The sequence below is a fragment of the Eulemur rufifrons genome, chromosome 8, assembly GCF_041146395.1.
Source record: "Eulemur rufifrons isolate Redbay chromosome 8, OSU_ERuf_1, whole genome shotgun sequence".
Taxonomy (NCBI): Eukaryota; Metazoa; Chordata; class Mammalia; order Primates; family Lemuridae; genus Eulemur; species Eulemur rufifrons.
Window position 1 is genome coordinate 67,482,421 of NC_090990.1, and position 19,542 is coordinate 67,501,962.

The following is a 19,542-nucleotide window of genomic DNA, read 5'->3' on the forward strand; positions in this document are numbered from 1 at the left end:
TGTTTGAATACCTGTTTTTAACTCTTTTGAGTATATACCTAGGAATGGAATTGTGGGGCATATGGTTAAGTCCATGTTTAATATTTTGAGGAACTGCCAAACTGGTTTACAAAGAGGCTGCACCATTTTATATCTCATCAGCAATGTATAAGGGTTTCAATTTCTTTAAATCCTCATTAGCACTCACTATTTTCTGTCTTTTTGGTTATAACCATTCTAGTGGGTGTGAAGTAACTCGTTGTGGTTTTGATTTGCATTTTCCTGATGGCTAATGATGTTGAGCATCTTTTTATGTGCTTACTGGCCATTTTTCAATTAAGTTATTTGTCCTTTTATTATTAATTTGTTAATACATTCTAGATATAAGTCCCTTATCATACAAGTCCCTAATATGATTTGCAAATATTTTCTCCCATTCTGCAGGTTGTCTTTTCACTTTCCTGATGGTGTCCTTTGAAGCAAAAACCTTTTAATTTTAATGAAGTCCAATTTATCTTTTTTTTTTGGTCATTTGTGCTTTTGGTGTTATCTAAGAAGGTTTTGCCTACCCTGAGGGCATGAAGATTTACTCCTATGTTTTCTTTTAAGACTTTCATAGTTTTAGCTCTTACTTTTAGGTCTATGACCCATTTTGAGTTAATTTTTGTGTGTAGTATAAGGTCCAACTTTATTCTTTTGCATGTGGTTATCCAGTTGTTCAGCACCATTTGTTGAAAAGACTGTTCTTTCTCTCATTGAACTGTCTTAGCACATCACATGCTTTTCTAATTCAATTTATTTTATTCTTTTCCTGTAATTTATTTCATCTCTTGAGATAGCCAATAACACTAGCTATTGTTAAACAAAGTTGGGAAATTACAGAGGGATTCCCATCAGGAACTATGTTCCTTTTCTGTTTGAAACCTTTCTCTGGCTTCTAACCACACGTTGAATAAAACTTCTTACTGTGGCTTAAAAAGTCCTTCATGATCTGCTTCTTACCTATTTCTTCAAGTTCATCTCAAACAACTTTTCATTATTCATCGTGTGCAGCTGTAATAGCTTCCTTTTAGTTTTCTAAAAATACTTAGCTCTTTCTCACTTCTACATCTTGGCCTTTGCTGCCATCTACCTTGAAGGATCTTCCCACAGTCTTTGCATGACGGGTTCCTCTTTATCCTTCAGGTCTCAACTTAATCATCCCCTAATCAGAGAAGCCTTTACTAACTGAAATATGATCTTTGCTCTTAACAAGTTGGCTTTCCTACCCTTAATCGGTTATTCTCTTTCATCACCCAGTTTATTTTCATCATCACATTATCACAACCTGCAGTGATCTTTAATCTGTCAGTCTTCTCCACTAGATTATAAAGTCTGAGATCAGAAACTTTGCTATTCTTGTTCCCCATTGTATTCCCAAAGCTTAAAGAGTTCTTGGCTCATAGAAGCTACACAAAAACTTTGTTAAATTAATGAATGGACACATACATTTTATGGAATCACAGTCTTTGAGGCTGAATAAAAATTTAGAAAGTCTAAGCTAATATTTATTAAATTAATTAACTAATTAATTAATTCTATTTTGAGACAGAGTCTTGCTAGACTAACAAGACTAGTTGGTGGGCTAGAGTGCAGTGGCGTCATCATAGCTCACAGCAACCTCAAACTCCTGGGCTCAAGCGATCCTCCTGCCTCAGCCTCCTGAGTAGCTGGGACTACAAGTGTGGAAAAAAAATGTCTATATTTTTAGTAGAGACATGGTCTCGCTTGTGCTAAGGCTCGTCTTGAACTCCTGAGCTCAAGCAATCCTTCCATCTCGGCCTCCCAGAGTGCTAGGATTACAGGCGTGAGCCACTGCACCTGGCCACTAATGCTTTTTTAAAGCTACAGAATATTTTCTTCTAAAAAAAACCTACATAGAAGTGATCTTTTCTGACTGACATAGGAATAGAAGGAACAGAGCTTGCTAATTCAGCATTCCTCATGACACAACCATCTTGGGAAATTCTGCATAGCTCCAACCCCTTTATTATTAATATGAAACCCCTTTATTATGAACTGAGAAACCAAAGAATGACTTGTCCAACAATGTACAGCCGTTTAATGGGAGAGCAGGGGTTTGAACAATGGGTGCACAGTGGTCAGTGTAGGGCTTTCTATTTCTGTGTTGCTTTATGATGAAACAGTCCAGAACAAACAAGCCTAACACCAGAGTCATAGAAACCATTCAGATGACAAAGATTTAGATAATCCTTTACTCCTTAACACCATATTGCCACTCCAAATTCCCGACTAATTGTTTTTCAGGGTTTCCAAGGAAACTGCCTCAGAAACAAAGGCCGTTCATGTTTTATTTTTTTTCTTAACTATTGATATTCCTCTCATCTTTATGACTTCACTGTTAAGATCTTATATTTAAAAAGCTTCTTTGAGAAGGGTGTTTTATTTCATCTTCTCTTAAGATATTCACTTCAACCTTAATATACTACCTTAAACAGATCAAACATATTTTCAATAAATCCAACTGAATTTTGTCCTAAAGGAATAAAACAAGACAATTTCTTTTTAGTACATTGAACTTTGGAGTTTATAGCTCCACATCTGTTTAGATCTTAGATACCACAGTGGTAGATTTTTTAGCAATAGATGACAGACCATAAGTCAAGCAGATGTTTTTTTCAGATGTTTCCCAACTCTTTTCTCATAGAGATTTATGCATTTAGGTAACTGAGCATTTTAGCATAGAATCAAGCATAAAATATACAATTTTTTCATATGTTCAAAGAAGTTTATATCTTGGATTTGGAATTTGTTACTGATGCCTCCCTTGCCTTAGTTTTCAAACCAGGCCTCATTCTTCAATCTTCTAGGAAGTAAGAGGAGCTTCTCTCTTCTTGAAAAAAATTTTTATTTCTTTCTTCTACTCTCTTTCTTGTTTATTTTGTAAGAATTCAAGGTAGCATCTTTGTGACACTGCCTAAAAAAGAATTTTAAAAGTGCAAAAATAAATCCAGCATCAGGCTGTCTGATTAAGCAACAGTTCCTTGGATCATAAAATTCTTTTGAAAAAATATGCCATGGTATTTTTTATTGAGTTTATAAGCTGAAAGGCATTTAAAATTCCAAGGAGAACAACAAAGAGAATAAAAAAGAAACACACATGTGTTGTTGCTAAAAAAAGGCACTAAAGATGTGTACTAGGCAGGATTGTTCCTGGGAAAAATTATGAAGCAGATGAAATCTGTGTTTATCATTTTTCCATGCTTTGTTTTGAGCCCCTTTTCCATCTGGGCTCTGCCCATCACCAGCTGTCATGCTACATCATCCCTCTCTGGGATTGCCTGCTGTGTTATCCTGCGATGTGTATTTGGGTCTTCCTCGTTTTCTCCCTCCCCATCAACTCTTAGGATTCTGGCAGGGAACTAGGCTAGTTGATTTAAAAAATCCATGCTAAAGTATGAAAATTGTTAGTAGATTTTTTATACCAAAATGTAAATTTGACAAAAATTCTCAAGAAGATAATCATACTTTCTTGACATTTAGTACTTGGCTTCTCTATGGGTCCATGCTAATGGAAGAAGGATGAATCCTCTAAAAAAGATGAAAACTACTAAGAACCCTAGAAGGGCCAAAGCTGGTTACTTCATGGATAAATGAGGCTTAGAGACTTGTAAGTCAGAAAATAAAAGTACCAGCTCTGCCATCTGCTATATTATCTTGTAGAAGTCTCTCAGCTTTCTCTGAGTCTGAGTTTTTTTCCAGTAGCAAAATGGGGAATAAGATCTGTAGGTTATTGGGAGGGTTCTACGAGAGTGTATAAGTGAAATTATACTGTTTTTTGTCTGGATCAATGATGTTTAAGATTGTTTTGGGGAAGATTCCCTAACACTTTGTGTTTGCTCTGGTGGAACACTCACCACAGTTTCCCAGGACTGAGAGGGCGGGCCAAAGGGGAAATGAGCACTTTACAATTATCGTAAAGCTGAAGGGAAAAAAGACTCAATTTGCCAGTGCTCAAAAAATGTGTGACACTTCTGATTCATCTTTATATTCAAATGTCAGTTTTAAATATGCTGGTATAAATATCTATTATTTGGGGGAAGAGGTGTTACAGCATTATTTTAATTGCTGCTGAAGGGATTATAGTCGTTGGTAAATGTGAACGACGAGATGGCCAGTTTATGCTTCATTTATGATATTTGTTGTATTCTTCCAGATAGCACTTTCCTCTTAGTCCTGCAAACCTAACTGAGCCCACTGGGGCAGGGGCTGTCATAGGACATTCAAAGATCTGGAGGTTAGAAGCCAGAGGAAGAGAAGTACAGGAAAAAAGCACAAAGATGACAAACTTTATAAATCATGACTTTGTCTCTTAGCCTGCCTGCATGATCAGTTTACTCACGATTAGTTCTGAGCCCCCATGTGGAACTGCTGAAACACAGAAGCCCTGTGGTTTATGGGAAGGAGTAAAGACATAGTGTCTGCTTTTGAAGAGCTATGAATTCTCTGGGGGAAGAGACCTACTTGCTTAAAAGGTACCATCTTTAAAAGTCTGAATAAGACTGCCAGAGTCCAGAGGAAAGAGAAATCATTTTCTGGTGGGGTCCAAAGGAACGACTTCCAAGACAGGATAATATCTCAAAAGGTAAGAAGATTTAGAAAAGTAAAGATACAATAATCTTGGGGAGAACTCATGTTTAGAAGTATGAGACAAGAAAGAGAGAATAGTAAAGTAAAACAGCAAAATGACCAGAGAGACTGTCTCTGTAAGAATATAACAAATATTAGAAATTAACTGTGTTTAAGCAACAGAGCTGTTATTCTCATTATTTATTCACATCTTCCAATTGCCTCAAGGTGAGAGAATTTGCCCACTATAACAGTTAGAATTTCCCTTGAAGTAATACAACAATTTAGAATCAGATATTGATTGCTTATATTATGCTTGCAAAGAATTTCTTTTTTTTTTTATTTCAGCTCATTATGGGGGTACAAAAGTTCAAGTTATATATATTGCCCATGCCCCCCTATCCCCCCAAATCTGAGCTTCAAGCGTGTCCATTCCCTAGACAGTGAACATCGCACTCATCATGTAGGTATGCACTCATCTTCTCCCCCCAGCCAGAACTTCAACTTTGTCCATTCCCCAGGCCATGTGCATCGCACTCATCAAGTAGGTATACACCCATCCCTTCCCCCCAGCCCCCACTTCTGTCCGATACCCAATTGGTGTTATTCCCAAATGTACACTCAGGGAAACCAGTTTGCTGGTGAGTACATGTGGTGCTTATTTTTCCATTCTTGGGATACTTCACTTAATAGAATGGGTTCCAACTCTCTCCAGGAGAACCAAAGAGATGCCATATTGCCATTATTTCTAATAGCTGAGTAATATTCCATGGTATACATATACCACATTTTGCTAATCCATTCATGAACTGATGGGCATTTGGGTTGTTTCCACATCTTTGCAATTGTGAATTGTGCTGCTATAAACATTCGGGTGTGCAAAGAATTTCTTATTTCATCCTGGAGCTAAGATGTTATTCTACAACAATAATGTCAGTTCTATGAATAAAGATCCAAAATATTCAATCAAACTAAGTTTGAGACAACACAAAAGCATTCCCTTATACATGCTTTACATCAGAAGTTCTATGGCTATGAAAAAAGTGTCCACAAGACACAGGGAAAAAGTCTCTTTCCTCTTTGAATCTTAGGAGGGCTGATAATCCATCCTCAATTTTTTCCTCTTTCAAGTCACAGTTCTACACCTCCAATTACTCACTGGATATATAAGGGGTTAGAGTATGTATGTGTCTGTGCATGTGTGTGTACACATATGGGTACTGAATTCACTTAGAATTTGAAAATGAATGCAGTTGTACTCACCGGAAGACCCATTTGACCCATTCTACCCACAGGGCCTACAGTTCCTGGTAAGCCCATATCTCCTTTTTCTCCATCCTCTCCAGGAAGTCCCCTTCCTCCTGGGGTTCCCTGTAACCCAATAAAAATATTTTTAAAGAACAATGCAGTGAAATAATTATGCCACACAATAAGCAGGTTTTTGTTTGGCACACAAAAATAATTATGTCTTATATTTTAAAGAGTCCACAAAACATCTACTTCATACATAATGTTAAAAGTATGATTTACCTTTAATCCATCTTTTCCTTGGAGACCATCTTCTCCAGGAGCTCCTGGTTCACCCTATTTTGCAGCAGAAACAGTAAGGTTAAATTTTTTGCTACATCATTTAACTTATTCAATTTTTTTCCTCCAGCACATAGAGAAAGTAGCTTGTTTGTGTTCATTTCTTTCTAATTTTACTTTATTTCTAAAGAGGATTTGACAGTATAATAAGCACGATTTAATTTTCCTTGAACAGCTCTGTAGATGATTTAAAGAGTCAGTGTTGTAAATTCAAATGTGAGATGGTCCCAGAATATTCATAAATTTTAGACAATTAAATTTAATATATATCCATTTGATAGCTACAGCAATTTATACAGCTAGACCTGTGTTTCTGAGTTCAAGGAATGTATATACTGCACTTCACAAAATTAGAGTGCCTTGCTACACTGAATTCACATGGGTTAATACAACTTGATTACTCCACCAGAGTTATAATCACTCTACCAGAATTTTAGAGTTTCTATACTTTCTCCCTTACAGAGTAGAGGCAAAGATTAAGGCCCTAGTACATTAAAAAGCTGTCCTCTACAATAGATATGAAACTTGCAGAAATGCAGAGCCACACTTTATGGAGATATTAATGTAGAATTGGCTCTCTTGATACCTAAATTATTTAAAAGTAAATTAGTGCTTATTCAGAGTTGCTACACCTCTCCTATCACCAACATTTCCATTATCCTCACCTCCCACTCACCCACCTCCCCCAAAGGTGGGAAAATGAAAAGACAGAAACCAGGTGCAAAATAAATCTTCCTACTTTGCCTTTTAGTGAACAAATGTCTCTTAAAATTATCTTGGGCACTGTTATCTTAGGGAAAAAACTTCTTATCACAGTTCAAATAAAGTCTGTCTATATTAGTATAACTTTTCTAAGCTATCTAGTTACAACCATCTATAGTTATGTTCTTGCATCTTGCCAACTTTGCATGATTATAGGTTTGATTTTTTTAAGCATAAATTAGATTTCAATATTTTATCTGTCTTGTTAGGTCAGGAAATAGTCTAAGAGTTGATAATCGGTATTTTTTAATTACTTCTTAATGCTAATATTAGTGACAATCACAGTGACTCCACATTTCTCACAAGGGTTCCCCAAAGTACACCTGATTTTGAGAAAAGGATGTATGAGGTTAACACTATAAATGTTACTAAATTAGAATGGGAGCAGGGTTTGGCATGCAGCTTTTAAAATTATGAAATAAAGACAAACATTTTCTAAAATGTATCAGAAAGGTTTATCATGCAATTTTTGAAGTGTTTAGGCTGAGAAGCTGTGAGTTTCTGAAATAAGTGGGTCAGTACATTAAAAAGGCTTCCAGTAGGCACTTACCCGTAACCCTGGTTCCCCAGTTCCTCCAACACTGCCTACAGGTCCAACATCTCCCTGAAGAAACAAAGGGAAAGATTAAACTCTTTTCTACTAAAACTGTGTGTCTAATTATGGAGGGTATGTCATAAGGAATAGGAGTTCCAAAACACTTCCCATTTTTATTTGCTGGCATTCACCTGCTTTCAAGATGGTGGGTGTTTGCCAAAATGTGGCAAATGTAGGAGATTCAATGGTGAAAGTTTAGAGACCCTCCTCTACTTTTTAGGAAGGTTACCTTTGGACCTGGCTCGCCTTGCAGACCAGATTCTCCCTCAATGCCTGGAGGTCCCTACAAGAGAATGATTTGACACATTATAAAGGCAATAACCATCTCATAAGATGATGGTGCTAATTTTTAGCTCAAGGGTAAGATGTGTGTCCAAAAGAGGTTCTTTGTTACTCCTTTATATATTTCATGGCATGAGACCAGATACTTTCGGGGATCCTTTAACAGTTCAAATGCCAAAACAACTTCACCTGAAATCAGGACTTTTAAGACCAGTTTCTTCTAATCCTTTCTTTAAACCTTGGTCAAAGAATAAAAAACAAACTACCTCCTATTTCCTCTTCTAATTTTCCACCCTCATACTCTCACTCTTCTCTGTGTTTCCTCACCTTTTGCTTTTCCCATCCCTTTCTGTTGTACTTTCTGGAGCCCACTTCCTTAAAAACATTCATTTTTCCTTATTGGTTTTATAGAAAATATCACACAAATAAGAGATGAATTTATTCACATTACAAAACACACACATATGCGTGGAGCTTCTTTTCCAGCCTTCTTTCATGAGTGGTCCAGTTTTGTTGGGAAGCTTTTGGTTCTTATTACTTTGAAAACATACAACTTCTTGCATTTCTCAGCCTGGCTATTTCTAGGCCTGGAGCTCCTCCTGATAATTGTGGATGTACTGTCTTTGTCTCCCAGAGCCATTTATCTTGTTTTTGAACATACTATGTGTGTTCCTCCCTTTCCCCTTCCTTCCTTTCCTCACCCTCTTCCTTTTCTCTCCCTCCCCTTCCCTCCCCTCCCTCCTCTTCTTTTTTCTCTCTCCTTCTCTTCCTCTCTCCTTCCCTCTCTTTCCCATTTGCTTTCTCTCTTTCAGGGATTCCTCAATGTTTCTGATCCATGGATGACAAACTTCCTTATAACTATTAGAGGTTAAAATTTCTTTTATATCATATATACTATTTTATTAATAGATGGGAGAAAGTTCAGTTTTACATTTTGACTCAGCTTCTGCAATCCATATTCACTTTGGCTTTTGGTTTTTTCCAAAATAAAAGTTTACATGCACAACAGAATAGATGGGCTTATAATGAAAAGCCTCAGTCCCATTCTTCAGAGGCAATTACTTTTGAATATTTTTTGTTTTTAGTTCTCCTAATGGTTACTTCTATAACCCAATAAGTATAACTTGACTTTTGGATGTATTACTTTGCTAAAAGTTTAGTTCCATTACACCACCTCCCTTTTTATCATTTTCTCAATTTTTAAATAGTTGCTATATTATTTTAATTCTTCCATTGGTTACCTTTGTAACTTCTTCACTATTAAGAAAGGGAGTATAGTGCAGTACTTAAGTGAAAGGGCCCTGAAGTGAGACTGCCTGGGTTTCTGCTCTGCTTCAGAAATTATAGAACTTAATGTGTTGCACTAAGATTAAACTTTCTCTTGAGAGAATTCCAACTTTGTTGGGATTTCTTCCATATCAAAATTGCTTTCTGTTTAAATTTGTTGAGGAACCTCTTAAGTGTGTAAAGGTTCCCTATTCTCCCCATCCTTGCAGTATTTGCTAGTTTTTGTCTTTTTGATAATATTCATTCTAACTGGGGTGAGGTGATATCTCATCGTGGTTATGATTTGCATTTCCTTGATGACTAGTGATGTTGAGCATTTTTTCATATATCTGTTGGTCATTTATATGTCTTCTTTCGAGAAATGTCTGTTCAGGTCTTTTGCCCATTTTTAAATCAGGTTATTTGTTTTCTTGCTATTGTGTTGAGTTCCTTCTGTATTTTGGATATTAACACCAAGTCAGATATATAGTTTGCAAATATTTTGTTCTATTCCATAGATTGTCTCTTTACTCTGTTGGTTGTTTTCATTGCTGTGCAGAAGCATTTTAACTCAAAGTAATCCCATTTGTCTATTTTTGTTTTTGTTATCTGTGCTTTTGAGGTCTTAGCCCCCAAATCACTGCTCAGACCAATGTTGTGGAGCTTTTCCCCTGTGTTTCTTCTGGGAGGTTTATAGTTTCAGGTCTTATGTTTAAGTTTTTAATCCATTTTGAGTTTATTTTTGTATATGGTGAGAGATACAGGTCTAATTTCATTCCTACGCATGCAGACATGAAATTTTCCCAGCACCATTTACTGAAGAGGCCACTCTTTCCCCATTGTGTGTTCTTGGCACTTTTGTAAAAAATCAGTTGGCTGTAAACATGTGAATTTGTTTTTAGGCTCTCTATTCCGTACTATTGTTCTTTGTGTCTATTTTTATGCCAGTACCATGTTGTTTTGGTTACATAGCTTTGTAGTATATTTTAAAGTGAGGTAGTGTTATGCATGCAGCTTTTTTTTTTTTTTTTTTTTTTTTTTGCTCAGGATTTCTTTGTCTCTTTGGGGTCTTTTTTGGTTCTATACAAATTTTTAGGATTTTTTTTTCCATTTCTATGAAGAATGTCATTGGCATTTTGATAGGGATTACACTGAACTTGTAGATTGCTTTGGATGGTATGTACATTTGCAATCTGCACCATTATGCTTATTTTAGCACTATTCACAATAGCCAAGATATGGAATCAACATAAGTGTTTAACAATAAATGAATGGATAAAGAAAATATCATATATATACACAATAGAATACTATTCAACCCATAAAAAAGAAGGAAATCTTGTCATTTGAGAAAACATGAATGAACCTAGAGGACATTATGTTAAGGGAAATAAGGTAGGGACAAAAAAAAATACTGCATGATCTCACTCATCTATGGAATCTAAAAAAGTTGATCTCATAGAGGTAGAGGGTAGAATGGTGGTTACTAGAGGATGGGGTGGTTAGAGGGGAAAGGAGATAGGAAGATGATGATCAAAGGATATATAATTATAGTTAGGAGGAATGATTGAAGAGATCTATTGTACAGCCAGGTGACTTTAATTAATGATATATTTTTGAAAAATACAAAGAGAGCAGATGTTAAGGGCTCTCACCACAAAAATGGTAACTATGTGAGATAATACATTTAATTAGCTAGATTTAACCATCCCACAACGTGTATATACTTCAAAAGATCATGTTATACATGATAAATACATACAATGTAGCAATCAATTAAAAAAATTAAAAATTCATTGCTTCTTGGCCTTTTGGCTAAGATCAAGTGTAGTAAAAAAGTAAAAATTAAAAAATAATCTGATTTTAATCTTATAGACCTCCTGCAGTACTTATTTTCTCCCTGTCAGTCCCTTTTGGCCTCTTTTACTCCTTTCCTAGGCTAAATCCAGTAGCTGATCACTGTGGTACACTTTTTTGTTATGTCAATCCTGGATCAGCGCTTTAAATTGTCTTTACCATTTCTATTCCCAGATAAATACTGCTGGAAAAAATTACACCCTTACACAAAGTGGCATCATTACATGTTGAGAGGCACAGTGGCTAAGAGTGTGGGTTTTGGAGGCAGATTGCCTAAGTTTAAATCTAGGTTCTACCACTACTACTAGCTATTACTCTTGAGTAAGCCACTTAACCGTTTCACACTTTAATTCCCTTATCTGCAAAATGGGGATAATAACTGCACCGATCCCATAGAGTTACTGTGAGAACCCATTAATACAGTAAAGCATATAAATAAAGCTAGGCACATAGAAAGTGCTCCATCATTAAGTATAATTATCATCATTATTATTAATACACTGCAGATTCACCATCTCCTAGTTCACTTTGAGTTTGAGGTATATCTGTTTTTACTTGTCTTTGGGAATTTCCCTCTTCCATTATCCTCAACCACTATTCTAAACCATCATATTTTCATCAAGTTGCCTACTCAACCCCTACTCCTCACCACAAGAGAACTTTTATCCTACTCTCTTAAATAATTTCAAGCTATGAAGTATGATTTCTCTCAGCTGCCTTTAGGTGCAGAGGATATAGCATAATATAGTTATAAGCATTAACTTTTGAGTCAGATCAAAGCCAGGCTCTGCTACTTGTTAGCCATTTACCTTGGGCGGGTTGGCAAATAGGACCTTAACCTCTCTAACAGTCTTTTCTGGTCTCAGGAAAAGGTACTGCTATACATCTTGCAACACCTAATATTCTGGGAATAGCTTTTGACTTCTCTTTCCGCTTTACTTTCCAAATTCCACAAATCTGCAGGTTCTGCAGAATTTATATAACAAATATTTCTCAAACTGATCCCTTCCTTTCCTTTTCTATGCCCGCTGCTTTAGTTCAGATGCCATCATTTCTTGCCTAGTTCAATGCAACAGCTTTTTAATAGGTGTAACTGTCTTCACTCTTGTTTCCTCAAATACATCAATTATGCAGTTGTTAGAATTATCTTCCTAAAACGCAAATTTGACTTTGTTATTGCCCTGTTCTATACTCTACAATGATTTGCTATAGCCTGTAAAATAAAAGTTCAAGCTTCTGAACAGAATACATAAGACTTTTCATGATCTAATCATTTTCCTATAACTTCATCTATTACCACTCCTTGCTTTGACTTTAAGCATTAAAGAATCCATACTACTTCATATTTGCATTTTCTTGCTCATACTATCCCTTTTTCTGCACTTCCCTAATCTTTATTCCCTCTTTTCATAAGGCTAACACCTACTTTTCCTTAAAACTCATCTCCTCAACCCCTCTTCCTTCACACACACACACACACACACATACACGTAAGTCTTATGTTTCCCTTTCTCTAGGTGGGGTTAAGGGCCCATTGCTATGCTCCTATACTGCCCTGTCACTAGCCTCATCACTGAGTCCAACACATTGCAATATAATGACCCTTTATAAGACTATCTTCTGGATTAGATTATAAATTCCTAAAGGAGTCAGGGACCATATATCTTAGTCATTTAATCCCCACACAGTGCACAGTAAGAAAGCATGGAATAATCAAGGAATACAAAATAGGTCAACAAATCTTTCATGTGGGAAAGGAAAAGAATTTTACTGGGGATGTGGTTAACAGGTTTGCAGAAGTTAGATCATGTAGAACATTATTTATCATGTTAAGAAATTGGCATTTTATCCTAAAGGCTATGAGAGGTCTTGAAAATTTCAAGGAGATGAATGATATAAGAAAGATAAACTGAAAACAAATGGATGATGAATGATAGGACTTGGAGGAGACATGGCATAAGAATGGAGGACTATGGCACTGGCAACAGGGTTGAAAAGGGCAGGATAGATTTCAAGAGAGAATGGGGGAGGGAGGCTGACTCAAAGGGAAAAGATGGCTGATTGGAGAGGATGATGTAGGAGGAGGAGCATAGGAGGACTCTCAGTTTTGGGTTATTTGGTATAAGGGATGTCTTTCATTGAGATGGGAATAAAAAGAGAAGAAAAGTGGAAATGTCATAGGCTTGGTTTAGATATTTTCAATCTGACACGTTTGTGGGGTATTTACGTGAGTATTTAAAATGACAACAGGAAATCAATAACTGTACCTGAAGAGAGAGACATGAATTAGAGCTATCAAGATGAGAGCTATTAGAATAAAATTAGTACTTAAAGTCACTGTGATAATATAATTGATAAGCTGAGGAAGTAAAAGGGCAACTTCACGTCAAGACTGAGAAAGGCTAAGACAAGGTAAAGTGGAGAATCAAGAGAGAGAAGTTACACAGAAGCCAAGGGAGGAGAGAATTTGTTTCATTTATTTAATGCTAAAGTTAACAAACAATAAAAATAAACTAATTGTATTTTTATAATTATAACAAACATGGCTTATTAATTTAAAATATATTCTCAATAGGGTCACTTCTATATACATATACATATATATATTTTTGGGGGGGGGCGGGGGGACAAGGTCTCGCTCTGTTGCCTAGGCTAGAGTGCAGTGGCATCATCATAGCTCACTACAACCTCAAACCCTGAACTCAAGCGATCCTCCTTCCTCAGCCTCCTGAGCAGCTGGGACTACAGCTGCATGCCAGCATGCCCAGCTAATTTTTTCTACTTTTTTGTATAGATGGGGTCTGGTTATGTCACTTAGCCTTGAATATTCTTTTATAAAGGACATATAACATATTAAAATGAAAGGCTATCAAGCTATCAAGTCATATCTAAATCAATGAAGGGAAAGTATTATCTACTTTTTGCTATGCTATTTCAATGAGCTAATTGTTAGAGGAGAACTTTGTATATATAAAATTAGGTTTATACAATAATTATACCTACTTTTAATGAAATTTTAGGCTTTATTTCCTGAATACAAAACAAAACACTATAGAATTATTCTTCATAATATATATATATAAAATATATTAACTTTACCTTAGAGTCTTACAAAAGGTATTGAGTATTGATGTATAAGAAAGAGCCACAAAAAAATTACCTCAACGCCCATTTCCCCAGGAGGTCCAGCATCACCTTGCAGTCCTCGTGGTCCCTATATTAAAATAAAATTTAAGATATGAGAATCAAAGTTTACTCTATTTCAATAAACGTTGCACCTAGATATGGAATTTATGCTATGACATATCTTTATATAATACATTTATTAATGTTTTACTCTACTGTGTATAAACAAAATTGTATCTTTTGTTGATTCTTTTGTACTTGTTCATGCATAGTATTAAGTTTTGCTTGGATTCAAAACAAAAGGAAAGAAAGAAGCACCATTCATTCTTTCATGCCCTAGTTCACTCATTCATTCAACAAACATTTATTAAGTATCTAATAAGTATCATATATAGTGCTAACTGCTTTCACAAGTTATATTATTTGATGGATATAATATAGTCATACATCTGCTTAATATTTCTAGCAAATATATGACGAACAACATAGTATTTTTTAAGAAGAAGTAAATGCATGATAATTTTTACTATCTCTATAGTTTTGCCTTTTCCAGAATGTTATATAGCTGAAATCATGCAATATGTAGCTTTTTTAGACTGGCTTCTTTCGCAGTACGCATTTAAGGTTCCTCTATAAATTTTTGTGGCTTGATAGCTCATTTATTTTTATTGTAAATAATATTCCATTGTATGGGAATACCATGGTTTGTTTATCCATTTATTCATTGAAGGGCATTTTCTTAATTTGTTCAGGCAGCCATAACAAAATACCACAAACCGATAGCTTATAAACTACAGAAATTCATTTCTCATATTTCTGAAGGCTGGGAAGTCTAAGATCAAGGTGATGGCAGATTTGGTGTTTGGTGAGGACCCATTTTCTGCTTTGTAGATGGTACTTTCTAGCTGTACAGAAGGGGAGAACTAGCTCTCTTGGGTGTTTTTTAAAGGGCACTAATCCCAACTGTGAGAACTGTGTCCTAATGACCTAATCACTTTCCAAAGATCCTACCTCCTAATACCATTACTTGGGTATTAGGAGTTCAACATATGAATTTTAGGAGGACACAGTCTGACCACAGAAGACATATTGGGTGCTTCAAATTTTTGGCAACTCTGAATAAAGATGTTATAAACATTCATGTGCAGGTTTTAGTGTTGACGTAAGTTTTCCACTCATTTGGGTAAGCACCAAGGGGTGTTGATTACCTGTTTGTATAGTGAGAATATGCTTAGCTTTGTATTAATAAAAAACTGCCAAATTATCTTCCAAAGTGGCTATATCATTTTGTCTTCCCACCAATAATGAATGAGAGTTCCTATTGCTCCACCCACATCCTCATCAGCATTTGGTATTGTCAGAGTTTTGGATTTTAGCCATTCTAACAGGTATATAATGATATGTCATTGTTGTTTTAATTTGCAGTTCCCTAATGACATATGATGTTGAGCATATTTTCATATGTTTCTGTATCATTTCTACATCTCCTTTGGTGTGGTGTCTGTTCAGATTTTCTGCCCACATTTGTAATTGAGTTTGTTTTCTAATTGTTTCCTCCCTCCCTCTCTCTCTCTCTCTTTTTCTTTCCTTCCTTCCTTTTATTTATTTATTTTTTTTTCCAGATACAGGTTTCCTCACTCTGTGGCCCAGACTGGAGTGTAGCAGCACAATCATAGCTCACTGTAACCTTCCTTAATTCCTGTGCTCAAGCAATCGTGCTGCCTCAGCCTCCTGAATAGCTAGGAGTACAGGTGTGTGCCACCATGCCTGGATACTTTCTTAAAGTTTTCGTAGAGATGCAGTCTCACTGTGTTGCCCAGGACTGGTCTTGAACTCCTGGCATTAAGCAGTCCTCCTGCTTTAGCCTCCCAAAGTGCTAGGATTATAGGCCTGAGCCACCATGCCCAGCCTATTGTTGTCTTTTGGGCATTCTTTCTATATTTTGGATACAAGTGCTTTATCAGATACGTGTTTTGCAAATATTTTATCCCAGTCTATAGCTTATTTTGTCATTCTCTTAACAGTATCTTTTGCACGGCAGACATTTTTAATGTTAATAAAGTCCAACTTACCAATTTTTTCTTTCATGGATTGTGCTTTTTGTGTTGTAGCTAAAAACCTATCACCAAACCAAAGGTCACACAGATTTTCTCCTATGTTTATATTCTAGGCATTTTATAGTTTGCATTCTGTATTTAGGTCTATGATCCATTTTGAGGTTTTGGTTATTTATTTATTTTTTTGGTGAAAGGTGAAAGATCTGTGTCTAGATCCATTTTTTTGCATGTAGTCATCCATTTGTTCCAGCATTATTTGTTGAAAAGACTATCCATTGTATTGTCTTTGCTCCTTTGTCAAAGATTACTTGACTATATTTGTGTCTATATGGAATTTACATTGTGTAGAACAAAGATTATATCTGTTTCTATTTCTGGGCTTACCATTCTGTTTCAGTGATCTACAGTTGGTCCTAGAACAACATGGATGTTAAGGATGCCAACCACCTGCACAGCTGAAAATTTGCATATAACTTTTTACTCTCCCAGAACTTAACTACTGATAGCCTCCTGTAGAACAGAAGACTTACAGATAACCCAAGCTGTTGATTAACACATATTTCATATGTTACAAGTATTAGATACTGTATTCTTACAACAAAGTAAGCTAGAGAAAAGAAAATGTTATTTAGAAAATCATAAGAAAGAGAAAATATATTTACTATTCATTAAGTGGAAGTGAGTCATCATAAAGGTCTTCATCCTCATTGTCTTCACATTGAGTAGGCTGAGGAAGAGGATGAAGAGGAGGGGTTGGTCTTGCTGTCTTAGGGGTGGCAGAGGTGGAAGAAAATCCATGTATAAGCAGATATTTGCAGTTCAAACCCATGTGGTTCAAGTGTATTCATCTATTCTTTTGCAAGTACTACACTGTCTTGATTACTCTACTTTTATTATAAATCTTGAAGTCAGGTAGTAGTCTTACAGTCTTGTAGTCTTACAACTTTGTTCTTCAATATTGTTTTGGCTATTCTGGGTCTTTCTGTCTTTCCATATGAACTTTAGAATCTGTAAATAACTACAAAGTAACTTTCTGGGATTTTAATTAGAATTGCATCGAATTGATAGATCAAGTTGTGAAGAACATCTTGAACATCCTAACAATATTGAGGCTTCCTATCCATGAACATGGAATACCTTTCCATTTATTTAGATCTTTAATTTCTTTGACCAAAGTGTTATAATTTTCCTCACACAGATCTTGTACATATTTTGTTAGCATTATACCTATTTCTTTCTTTCTTTTTTGGTGCTAATGTAAATGGTATTATGTTTTTCATTTTAAATTCCAATTATTTATTGCTGGTAATATAAGAAAGCAACTGACTTTTGTATATTAACTTGTATCCTGTTATCCTGCAACCTTGTTATAATTGCTTATTAGTTCCAAAAGTTTTTAAAAATAAGTTCTTTGGGATTTTTTATGTAAACAACTATGCCATCTGCAAACAAAGACAGTTTTATTTCTTCCTTCCAAATCTGTATGCTTTTTTATTTTCTCTTGTCTTATTACACTAACTAGGACCTCCAGTTCAATGCCAAATAAGTCTAAAAAAGAGGAACATCATTGCTTCTTCCCTTGTACTTAAAAGGAAAGTACCTAGTTTCTCACCATTAAGTATGATGTTGGCCATAAGGTTTTTAAAAAATATATGTTCTTCATAAAGTTGAGGAAATTTCCCTCTATTCTAAGTTTGCTGAAAGTTTTTATCATGAATGGTGTTGGATTTTGTCAAATGATTTTCTGCACCTTTTTATATCATATTTTCTTCTTTAGCCTGTTGAGGTGATGGATTATATTAAGGGATAGTCTAATGTTGAAACAGCCTTGCATATCTGGAATAAATTCAACTTGGTCATAATGTACAATTCTGTTTATATATTGCTGGATTCTATTTGCTAATATTTTGTTGGGGATTTTTACACCTGTGTTTATGAATGATATTGGTCTGTCATTTTCTTTTCTTGTAATGTATTTATCTGGTTTTGATATTAGCGTAATTATGGCCTCACAGAATGAGTTGGGAAGTGTTCTGCTGTTTCTATTTTCTGGAACAGATTGTGAAGAAATGGTAGCATTTGTTCCTTAAATGTCTGGTAGAATTCACCAGTGAGATCATCTGGGCCCAGTACTTTCTACTTTGGAAGGTTATTAATGATTTATTCTATTTCTTTAATCAATATAGGCCTATTCAGATGATCAATTTCTCTTTATTTGAATTTTGTTAGAATATGTCTTTCAAAGAATTGATCCATTTCATCTAAGTTATCAAATTTGTGGACACAGAGTTGTTCATAATATTAATTTATTATCTTTTTAATGTCCACGGTCAGTAGTGATGGCCTCTCTTTAACTTCTGATATTAGTAATCTGTGTTTCTCTTTCTTTTTTTCTTTTTCTTTCATTAACCTTGCCATGGGTTGAGCAATTTTATTGAAGTTTCAAAAGAACCAGGCTTTGGTTTCATTGATTTTCTCATTGTTTTCCTGTTTTCAATTTCATTGCTTTCTGCTCTGACTTTTATTATTTTCCTTCTGCTTAATTTGTATTTCATTTGCTCTTCTTTTTCTATTTTCCTAAGCTTAGATTATTAATTTGAAAACTTCTCCTTTCCTAATTTTTCATTCAGAGCTATAAATTTCCTTCCAAGAACTGCATCTCACAAGTTTTGATAAGTTGTATTTTCATTTAGTTCAAAATACTTTTTCATTTCTCCTAAGACAATTTCTTCGATAAAAATGTTATTTAGAAGTGTGTTGTATATTCTTTAAATGTTTTGGGATTTTCCAGCGATGTTTCTGTTATTGATTTTTAATTTAGTTCCGTTTTGGTCTGATAGTAGACATTATATGATGTCTATTCTTATGATGTCTAAATTTGTTAAGGTGTGTTTTATGGCCCAGAATGTGGTCTATCATGGTGAATGTTCCATGTGAGCTTGAGATGAATATGTACTCTGCTGTTGTTGGATAAAGTATTTTATAAATGTCAATTAGATCTAGTTGACTGATAGTACTGCCCAACTTTCTCTTTACTGATTTTCTGCCTTCTAGATCTCTCCATCACTAATAGAGGGGTGTTAATGTCTCCAACTGTAATAGTAGATTCATGTATTTCTACTTGGAGTTTGATCAGCTTTTGCTTCATATATTTTGATGCTCTGTTGTAAAGTGCATACACACTAAGTATTGTTACGTCTTCTTGGAAAAATGATCCGTTATCATTACGTAATGCCCCTCTTTACCTTGCTAATTTCCCTTGCTCTAAAGTTTGCTTTGTTTGAAATTAATATAACCATTCCAGCTTTCCTTTCATTAGTGTTAGCATGTTTTATCTTTCTTCATCCTATTATTTTTAATATATAAGTGTCTTTAAAGTGGGTTTCTTGGCCGGGCGCGGTG

The 19,542-nt window shown here is 35.2% G+C and overlaps 1 protein-coding gene and 1 pseudogene across 2 annotated transcripts in view; one reads left to right on the forward strand and one right to left on the reverse strand.

Annotated features, from left to right (window-relative positions):
* COL24A1 (collagen type XXIV alpha 1 chain) overlaps positions 1 to 19,542 on the reverse strand; it is a 331,682-nt gene that overhangs the window by 103,029 nt on the left and 209,111 nt on the right. For both annotated transcript variants that reach the window (XM_069478155.1, XM_069478156.1), the window contains exons 33-37: positions 14,118 to 14,171; positions 7,782 to 7,835; positions 7,508 to 7,561; positions 6,139 to 6,192; positions 5,872 to 5,979 (exon numbers count right to left, since the gene is read on the reverse strand). In XM_069478155.1, coding sequence (XP_069334256.1) covers positions 5,872 to 5,979; positions 6,139 to 6,192; positions 7,508 to 7,561; positions 7,782 to 7,835; positions 14,118 to 14,171 — 324 coding nt within the window. The remainder of the gene's footprint in view (positions 1 to 5,871; positions 5,980 to 6,138; positions 6,193 to 7,507; positions 7,562 to 7,781; positions 7,836 to 14,117; positions 14,172 to 19,542) is intronic.
* On the forward strand, positions 10,896 to 10,982 carry LOC138390953 (U2 spliceosomal RNA; annotated as a pseudogene).